Below are 9,729 nucleotides of genomic sequence, written 5' to 3'. Positions count from 1 at the left end.
ATCCATCCATCCATCCATCCATCCATCCATCCATCCATCCATCCATCCATCCATCCATCCATCCATCCATCCATCCATCCATTTTCTGTACACCTGTAACATTTACGATGTGTTTACAGTTAATAGGACCAGTGCTAGGTTCGGCTACGGGAATAGGGAGAAGTGTAAGGGCATTAATGACCACAGACCAGAAAATAAGTTTAAACTGCCGGCTTATTATTTGTTGAAAAGAAAATAAACAACAATATCACAAACAACTGAGATACAATGACACAAAATTCAATACAAAATAGTTTCCCCTGTTTCTTTCAGAATAATTTATTTAATTCTTTTTTTTTTATTTAAACCATTTACGGCTATGGTTAATAAGACTTACGATTAAAAACCAGGATCACGCAAGATGAAATTCACTTCCTCCATCGTTGAATGGAATATTATTCTTATCTCTGGGACATTTGGTCTCTGTTTAATGTTTGTACGTGGACCATTCACTTTCTCCAATTATTAACAGAACGTGACAATCATTTTACTTCCAGTATTAGTTTTTTTACATTCTCTGTTAATTCTGGTACTTTCATGAGTTTTCATGGAAACTAAAACTAAATACTGGTTAGGCTGTGAGGCTGCTAGAAGTAACAGAAAATTAAAAAGTACAACACACACACATAGCTGTGGCTTTGTCTGTAGTAATCAATCATGACAGTAATTGATTCAAACTTTTAATATCTATAGTTTGCATGAGTTTTCTTTTTAAAAGCAAATTTGGAACAACACAGCTACTGAGAGAGAAAGGAGAAAGTAAGTAAATGGTCAACACTATAGGTATATTTTAGGTATTTTGCTTTCACTGCAACTGTTTCAGAAAGTTTGCTAAAATTAAGACGTATGCTGTCAAACCTGAATGACAATAAAAAAAGTACAACTTCACAGTGATTCAAATGTAATCTGTTTAAATGAGCAATGATAAAAGGAAATCACACTCACCTCCTTTTTGAGCAAATATTGCAGTGCCAGCAACAGGCATAATGAGAGTTAGTCAGAGCAACCAACAAGATGGAAATATTCCTCCTCTTGTTCCATGATTCCAGGTAAAGCCACTTTTTCATTTCTCTCTGAATTCGGATCAAGAGAAACCACTAAAGCACCTGAAGACACTTGATATCACTCAGCTTCACAGTAGATGTACAGAAAACTGGATTTGAAGGCGACAATTCCCTAATTCCTTTAAACCTGCTTAGTTTGAATCTGTGGTGCGACTGAAAGCCAATAAAACATTTGACCCAAGTATTAGATCTCTTCTGTTTTATTAGTGATGGTAGCTGGTGAATATAGTTTGTTATTGATCTGGTTCCCACCCTGAGCAAACTCTTTCTGTATTATATCACTGCAGAGGTTTTCCGGGTAGTTCTCTCACTCACTCACACCCTGGACTTGATTGAAAAGGTGTGAAAAGTGTGAGGACAAGTACATTATTATCCCATTATTTGTCTCAGAGATAATTGTTTTTACAATGTCATTGTCAGACATTATCTCAAGTTTAAAAAGAAATATATGTAAAAGTGCATTTTCAGTAAATTGGACAAAGTTGGCATGTGATCAAAAAGGCAAATGGAAATTTCCCTCCGACTTAGTTCCTTACAGATTTGTGATAGTATGAAACAATCACTGATTTATTTTTGTATATACATATTTTGTTTTACAATGTCAGTAATCTATTCTTGTTGATTAATATGCTCTCTCCCTTATGCAATAAATTAAAATTCAAAAAAGCAAACTACCAATAACTACACAATAAATACAATTCATTATGAAATCTTTCCCTTCCTTCAGATGTTTAAATGACATACTGGTTTTGTCATGTCTAAATAAATCTAAAATGGAAGTTCACTGAAGTCTACTCCCTTAGTTTTGCTCATCAATGCATTTAAATTGTTGTTGGTTTTAAACACTAAATGGTTGATTAGGTAAAGTGAAGATAGGATAAAAAGTTTCCCCCCAGGTCAATATTTCCTAAGCTGTTGTTAAAACAGACATTATACTTTTACCGAAATTTTATCACAAGTAAAAACAGCTTAAAAACTCATGTGATACAAATATAATGTTTTAAAGTTAATCTCTGGAATGCATAGATTAAGTAAACTTTTTAGTGTAGATGTATTCCCACATCAAAATACATGACAAAAATTGAGTTCTGGCCATTTCAACCCTTCACATTTTCATTTTTTACGCTGTCAGGAGTTTCGTCCTCATCTTCTTCAGGCCTGAAACTCCCAGCCACAACAAAATGTTTCCACACTAACTACGAATTAATTCAAATCTTCCAGGGAAAGTATTGCAGGAGTTTCTACAGCTAAAGATTAAGAGTATTTTTACTATGTTCTACTCATCGTCCTCTGTAAGGACATGTTGTTACCTGAGCCAAATAAATAACATTAAACAGCAAGAGATCACTGAGAAGTTACAACACATCAGAGTTTAAACTCTGTCACATCAGAACCAAAATAAAGAGAAAAACCTTGGGATCCAATCTTTTTAATTCAATTTTTTGAGTATTTTACAACCCCTTAACTCCACCATTTATGAAAATACTTGACGACACCAAAATTAATGTCATGTAGCAGATGGACTAAGGAAATTGGTACAAAACGAAACATGTATAAAATATCTGTTGATGTATTTTGGTCCCAAACTGAAAGCTCGGGTCACACTCTTCTCTCACCTATACAATATTATGTGTTTTGTCAGTTTTTATTTGGTCCCCCGTGTGTTTTTTCACCCTCTTGTTCCCTTTTAGAAGTACATCAGTAAGCATAATTTTCAGAATCTTTATATATTTACTCTTTCTTCCATCTGAATTTATGTTTCACCTCTTTCACTATTTACAGATCAGTCTTTGTGACTATAGATTCTCATTGGTAACAAGGAGAAAATATTCTTGGACCTAAAAAAATAACACTTTTTCTTTGAGTGTAAATTTAATCTCTGCATTCCTTACACTCTGATAATATACACTGTGAACATTTACTTGTGTATGATAAGTAATAAATAATCTTTTCTACTTCATTCTTCCATTCTGGGTCCCTTATTAGTATGCATGTGTGTACATCTATACATGTGGAAGTTTTTTTTTATATACCCCTGCTGCTCCTGGCACCTAGACTTGTTTGCGACCATGTAGTTATATATTCTGTTACACATTCACTCTTGAGGGGATTATGCTCATTTTCTCACTCTCAATTTCAGCTGCAACTTGGGGGCAGATAGGTCCAATCCCATTTACATGCAAATGTTGAGGTTCTTTGCTTGCTGGATGTTTCTAAAGGGGGATCCTTCCTATAGAACAGTGTTTCCCAAACCTGGTCCTCAAGGCACACTGACCTGCATGTTTTAGATGTTCCCCTGCTTCAACACACCTCATTCAGCTGATTCCAGTTCAGCAAACACCTCCTAATTGAAATCACCTGTGCTGAAGCAAGGAGACACCTAAAACATGCGGGGCAGTGTGCCTTGAGGACCAGGGTTGGGAAACACTGCTATAGAATTTGACTAGAATGTCTCCAGAAACTTCCACTTTGATTTTAACATCCACTTTGATAACAGGTAACAGCTCAAGATTTCAGAGTTGTCACCAGGACCGTGTACCAATGGGTCCAGCTGATAGGAGCCCCCTTAGATAACATAAAAAAGAATGGATGGATGAAAAGCTACAAGATGCAAGATGAAAGAATTGGGGGGTTTTGCGATGCTGCACCATCATGGACATTTTGACAATTGAGTTCTGGCCATTTCAACCCTTCACACTTTCATCCTTTTCAAAGTATTGCAGTAGTTTCTACAACTAAAGATTAAAAGTAATTGTCTATGTTCTAGTCATAGTTCTCTGTAAGGACGTGTTGCTGAATGAGCCCAATAAATAACACTGAACAGCAAAAGTTCACTGTGGAGTTACAGTGCTTTCATCACAGTCTATAATCTATCATATCCGTCAGCTGGTCCAAACAAGGATCAGAAACAAAGGGAAAAAGTGTGGGATCCAAACTTTTTAACTCAATTGTTTGAGTATTTTACAACCATTTCACTCCACCATTTATGAAAATACTTGACTACACCAAAACTAATGCCATATAGCAGATGGACTAAGGAAATGGGTACAAAACGAAAGAAGGATGGGATGAAATGGTTTCTTTAGTACAAATTGTAACCCAAGATAGGGTTACAGTTTGGAAAAGAGGCCAACTGACACAGCCAAACCTAAAAAAAAAAAAATCAACGGAGCGTAGAGAGCAACATTCCTGCATATCTGTATGTACGAGTCACTAAATAGAGAGGAACCTCAACTTGTATTTTGGCCTTTGAGGGACTTCATAGATAAAAAGAAACACATTATTTGTAATGTTCTGTAACCTCTGTGTGCCGCTGCCCGTCTTGGCCAGGATTCTCTTGCAAAAGAGATTTTTATCTAGGTGGGATTGAAATTAAATTTAAAAAATGTTATTGTGTAAACAGGATGAGATCACAGCAGCCAGTATTTGTATCTTCATCCTTGTAGTTTATGTCTTTGCAATCTGTGCAGGGTCAATTTCTACTAACTTGGATATTATTTCACAGTTGTTCTTAGATACTGACAGCTGGTCTTGGTTTGAAACCTTTAAGTTGAATTTGTGTAAAAATTATAACCAAAGCAGGTAGACAATAAAATAGATTTTAAAATATTGAAACAAAGCTTTACCATATGATGCAAACATTTTCTTTCTCTCAAATATATAGATTTTATTTATTGACTTTTGCAATTGTTTTCTGTTTTTTTAATTTCAATACAGAAACAAGAGGGAAGTTTTCATGACTTTTATTGAAATAACATTTTACTCAACATATTACAGTTATTTAATTCAGCGTCTGCTCCATAAATAGGTTATTGAACATAATGATCTCAGTCAGTGTAATAAATTATATCAATAGCAACAAAAAGAAAGGAGCTGTGACAAGGTGAAGATGGTCTTTGACTGACGTCTGAAGAGGTTTTGGTAAAGTCATCCACGCCTCTCTTTGCTTTTTAGAAAATCATTGCTAAAATGTCGCAACAGGAAGCCTCGCTTTCTCTCTAAGCTGTGTCATTATTGACTGTAATAATGTTTAACAATGACTATTATTCAACACTATTAAAGCTATAACTCAATTATGGAGACTCAAACGGACTTTTGTCACACATGTTCTAAAGGCAGTCATGAAATCATGAATGTACTGAGATTCCTAAACCTGGCAGTCGGCCATTAACTCCCAGTTATGCCAGTTTATCAGCAGCTTCTTCTCTTATGACGAACTGGTTCCTGGTAAAGCGTTGGGTTAATTTTAGTTGGTTGAACAGTTAGTTTCAAGGAGGGTTTATAAAGTTTAACTAAAGGCAACCTTTAAAAAACTCCTCATAAATTTATGAATTATAAACCAAAGCACATTTTGCCACCATTGAAGAATGTAAGACTCAAATTACTGAATGTCCACAACTTCTCTAAACCTGTTTTCATTCCTAATTTTAGCTTTCAATCACTACCATTTCTCACAACTATAACTTCTTCTTATGAAAGCAAAGGATGAAAGCAAGGCTCACCAAAAGCAAAACACAAAACACAACCTCACTGATGGCATTTAAGTCTTACTGTACTGTTAAACTCCAGATGTTTCTTTGTTTAACCAGGAACTGATTTTGCTTTTCTCTAGTGGTTATTTAGATAAGATTTTTTAAATGCAACATTGTTTAATGTCTTATCCCTGCTCACATAAATATAGATAACTATCTGGAGGCCCTACTTCTTCACTCTACTTCATAAGCTAAAATCTTCAGCATTGCAATGACGAGACATTACTTTATTCAGAGAATACCAAAGAACTAAAATAGGAAACACTCAGTTAAAATGGTCTTATTTGAATTAGCTCTACAAGCTATGAATGCATGCAGAGTTAATTTTTTTTTAAATGTTTCCAAGTTTTGGCTTTGTTCTTAATTTTTAAATAAATACATTATAATGAATTAGGTTTCTGCTCAGGAGGCGGCAGAATTTACCTTCTACCCGTTTATTTAGTCTTTGCCAGAAGCAATTTAAGTTAAACCTTTTATGTAAACATTTAAAGTTCATAGCAGGTGAATCAACATTTTACTGTGACTGTAAACTGACTTCAGCAGCCACTTCTGTCAGTGATCGCAATCTAGTTTAGTGTTGTCTCAACTCTCAGAAAAATAGTGAAGGGTGGAGTTTTTATTCTTAAAAAGATTCAGTGATTCTTAAAATGACTTGTGTGTTTGCCATAAACTCCATCTACAAACACAAACTTTGACATGGCTCCAATGTATAAACCAAAAAGACATAGTATGAGACAAAGGGGTTTTGAGTGAATTTCAAAAGGGGGAAAAAAGTTTTTAGTAAAAACATGCATAGCCTTGCAGTTATCACACATTTTTTTAATAGTAAAAAAAAGAACCAAAAGACACCGCCTTTGTGAATCCACAATCAACTGTTGATTTTTTTTTTCCAGCATTTTGATTGGTTGACACTTTTGAAGAAGTTTGTTCTTCAAGACGTTAGATCAGTTGCTTTGAGCAGTCCACCAAGAAAGAGAAAACGTGTATTTCTAAGTTTTCTTTCAAAGTAACAGCAGCTTCCCTTTGATCCGATCACACGTCAGCCTGTTTCTGCTCCTCCTGCTGAGGGTCCTCTGTCCCTGCAGCAGTTTCTGCCAGCTTGGCCTGAGCTCTTCGACGCTCTGCCTCTGTTACCGTCATGGGATGGAGGGGGAAAAACCCAGACAACCCTGTGGACGTGAGAAAGAAAACACGTTTTTTAAACTTCAGAAGCAGATACAGCCCGGCTCATTCACAGTGCCTTGCAAAAATATTAATGCTACTAAAACTTTCTATGGATTTACTCATGTTCCAGGTACAAACCGCAAAGTATTTTAGGGGTGCTTCATGAATTAGACCAACCTCAAAGAAGTGAAAGTAGGGAAATTATACATAGCTTTACTTTATTTTTATTTTACAAATAAAAATGACTCAAGTATGGAGTACATTTGTATTTGGCAATAACACCAAGAAACCCTAATCCACTGGTTCATGTCTGTCAATATGAATTAACATTTAACACGTCAAAAAGTGTGACATGAGGAGGAATAAAAAAGACTTAAATTTGCATAACCAGCCAAAGTATTAAAAGTATGATTTATAGTCATGAAAATAAAGCATTTAGTTTCATCCATATCTGCGCTGATGAACTTTGAACTTTGTTTCTCCCTTGACCTTCAACAAATCTTTGAATCAAAGCACATTATCAAGGTGCTTCAGGTAATGTCGAATGCACATAAATATTTGAGAGGTAAATATGAAAAGAAATTAAAAAAAAAACTCAAAAAGAAGAAAATAAAGTAAAGAACTTCACAGCAGTTTGTAAGGTGCAGGTGCTGCTAAAAAGTTAGGTAAGGAGTTATTAAAAAATTCCTCATGAGTTAACTGAACAAAATTGTGTAATCCTGTCACAGGCTACAATTCGTGTCAAAGAAAGTGAGCACACACCTAGAAGTTTCGCCACCGGTTTGGTCAGGTGCGCACCGCAGCCGATCCAGTACTTGATCCGGTCGAAGTTGAAACCAACAAGCTTCTCGTTGTAGATGTTAGGAAGCGGGTCGAAGCTGCCCAGCTGCTCGATGTATTTACCATCTCTTGACCTCTTGTTGTGAGCCGCCACGATGCGATAGAAGGGTCGGTTGGCTTGTTTGTGGCCTGCGAGGGCGAGCCGGATGACGACGTAGCCGTTGTGGTATTTCTTCAAAAGGTGGGACGCTGCATGAGGCCATCAGGACAAAAAGAACCATCAGAGGAAAACATGCTGCTGCTTCTTCTTCTTCTGAAATGAACTCATCACATCAGTGAGATATGGCAAACTTCCACTGATAAAAAATAACTTTCATCCAAACAAATTAGAGTTTAGATTCTATTTAAAAATAATTTTTTGTAGAAAATGTATTTGGATCAGTGTAAATTAAATAATGCACATCTTTTTTCTTTTTTTCTTTTTTGCCAACAGCTACAACTTTTGATACTAATTTCTATGCATATTTGCTGATTAACTACTTCAAAGGTAACAGATGAGAAATAAAAGGATAAAATCAACCGTTTCTCTTCAACACGTGCAACAAATGACAAATATCCTCCAACAAGATGATGAAAACAGAAAATTTGCTGCTTTTTCTGTCTTACTGAATGTTAGTTTCTTGTCTTAATTATGAATTCCCAGAGTTATTTTAGAAATTTATTTGATAAGGAGATTACCAACTGACTGATCAAAGCTGTAAGATGTTACTGATTTTATGTAAAATTATGTAAATATGACAGGTGCTTGACGAAAAACTAGCACATGTCAAAATAAAGACTTGGTTTATAGCTTTTGCACAGTACCTTCGTAACTTTCTTCTATATTCAAAAAGGAAATTTAATTTTATACTCACATAAATGCACCATGATGAAACACCCTGCAGACACGCTTAAACGGACATAAATGTTGAGATAACTATATTAGTATGTAGTTTCCTCGGCTTAAACTGAAAGAAAACTGTGCAAATGTCATTGAAAATCGCAAAACTGCGGTCCAGTTGATGCTAAGCTAGTTTGAAGTGTAAGATAAAGAAATGAGAAACTTCTCAGGACGGAGAATGACCCACAGATGATAGTCACTGTCTTTTCCTTTCGATGTTTCGCTCTACTGTTCATCGACCTGCAAATATTACCTAAATGTTTTCTGCCTAACAAGAGAGTGTGACATTTGTCAGGGCGCAGCCATGTTTAACCGGATGTTACGCAGCAGCGTCGTTGTTCCCTATTCTTGACGCCAGATGGCGCCATGGGACCGTTGACCACTGAAAGCTTCAATTTTGTAGATTGATGTAGAAATTCAAGATTTTGTAACGTCGCTACTCATTAATCGAGCTGAAAAATCCAACTTCACGTTTCTCTGTGATATTCATGAGTTTTATTTATTTATTTATTTTTTTTCAATTTTAGTTAAAGAAAAAAAACCTAAATAAATATATATTTAAAAGAAGGACAATGATGAATTTTGGAAGTGGAAATTCTAATAGTTGAAACAAGAATTAATAAAATAGGAAATGTTTTTTATAATAACAAAAACCTACTACAATATTATTCAAATTTTTACATTACAATATTGGCCAAACATTTGATGATTTCCCCAGGAATAGGTAAATTGAAAGTTATTTGTTGCAAACACAATCTTCTAAGCTTTGGGCTATTGTAAAATTTGGTTACATAGTTTTTGCTAATTTTGCAAAAGATTAATGCTAAATTTATATATATAGCAATTAATTTTTAGGCAATCGATAATATTGTAGACTGGTTTTCAATTCATTTCGGATTATGTATGCACCAGTCTATAACAGAACAACTTTATCTAAAAAAAAATAGTTTTTCTATCTTTTGCTTGATAATCTGAATCAATCAAATTTGTCCCATTTGTATACCAAAAGATGCATTTTATAAACAAGGATGATTTCAGTTAGTAATCAAGTTAAAACTTTGCAATCAAAATTATTTCCCTTTTGTGTTGAAGTAGTTTAGTTTGTGGGATAAAAAAAAAGAATATTTACTTAATTTATCTGTGTTTTATTTGCAGTGCAGTGTCCTCAAAGTACAAAATCAAACATTACTGATGACGAACTTCTACAATC

The 9,729-nt window shown here is 34.9% G+C and overlaps 1 protein-coding gene across 2 annotated transcripts; it reads right to left on the bottom strand.

Annotated features, from left to right (window-relative positions):
• Nucleotides 1-4,832: 4,832 nt before the first annotated feature.
• Nucleotides 4,833-8,872, bottom strand: mrps16 (mitochondrial ribosomal protein S16). 2 transcript variants are annotated; one of them, XM_007549712.2, is made up of 4 exons: nt 8,707-8,872; nt 8,494-8,528; nt 7,562-7,828; nt 4,833-6,804 (listed from the first exon to the last, which is right to left on the bottom strand). In XM_007549712.2, the coding sequence occupies exons 2-4, from the start codon at nt 8,504-8,506 to the stop codon at nt 6,668-6,670; spliced, it is 417 nt and encodes a 138-aa protein (XP_007549774.1). In that variant the 5' UTR covers nt 8,507-8,528; nt 8,707-8,872; the 3' UTR covers nt 4,833-6,667. The 2 variants fall into 2 exon arrangements, with proteins under 2 accessions (XP_007549774.1, XP_016526035.1); XM_016670549.1 differs by having other exon boundaries at nt 8,494-8,517.
• Between the last annotated feature and the right edge of the window lie 857 nt (nt 8,873-9,729).

The sequence above is a fragment of the Poecilia formosa genome, unplaced genomic scaffold, assembly GCF_000485575.1.
Source record: "Poecilia formosa unplaced genomic scaffold, Poecilia_formosa-5.1.2 Scaffold2, whole genome shotgun sequence".
In the NCBI taxonomy this organism is placed as follows: Eukaryota; Metazoa; Chordata; class Actinopteri; order Cyprinodontiformes; family Poeciliidae; genus Poecilia; species Poecilia formosa.
Note: the sequence above shows the minus strand (reverse complement) of the source record. Positions and strands in the feature narration are given on the sequence as shown.

Excerpts from the sequence above, each read along its gene's own strand:
- mrps16 (XM_016670549.1), bottom strand. The coding sequence starts at position 8,755 with ATGAACAGTAGAGCGAAACATCGAAAGGAAAAGACAGTGACTATCATC. Across the intron at positions 8,518-8,706 it reads AAAGACAGTGACTATCATCT|GGTGTTTCATCATGGTGCAT; the intron begins GTGGGTCATTCT and ends GCGTGTCTGCAG. Across the intron at positions 7,829-8,493 it reads TTTCATCATGGTGCATTTAT|CGTCCCACCTTTTGAAGAAA; the intron begins GTGAGTATAAAA and ends GGCCTCATGCAG.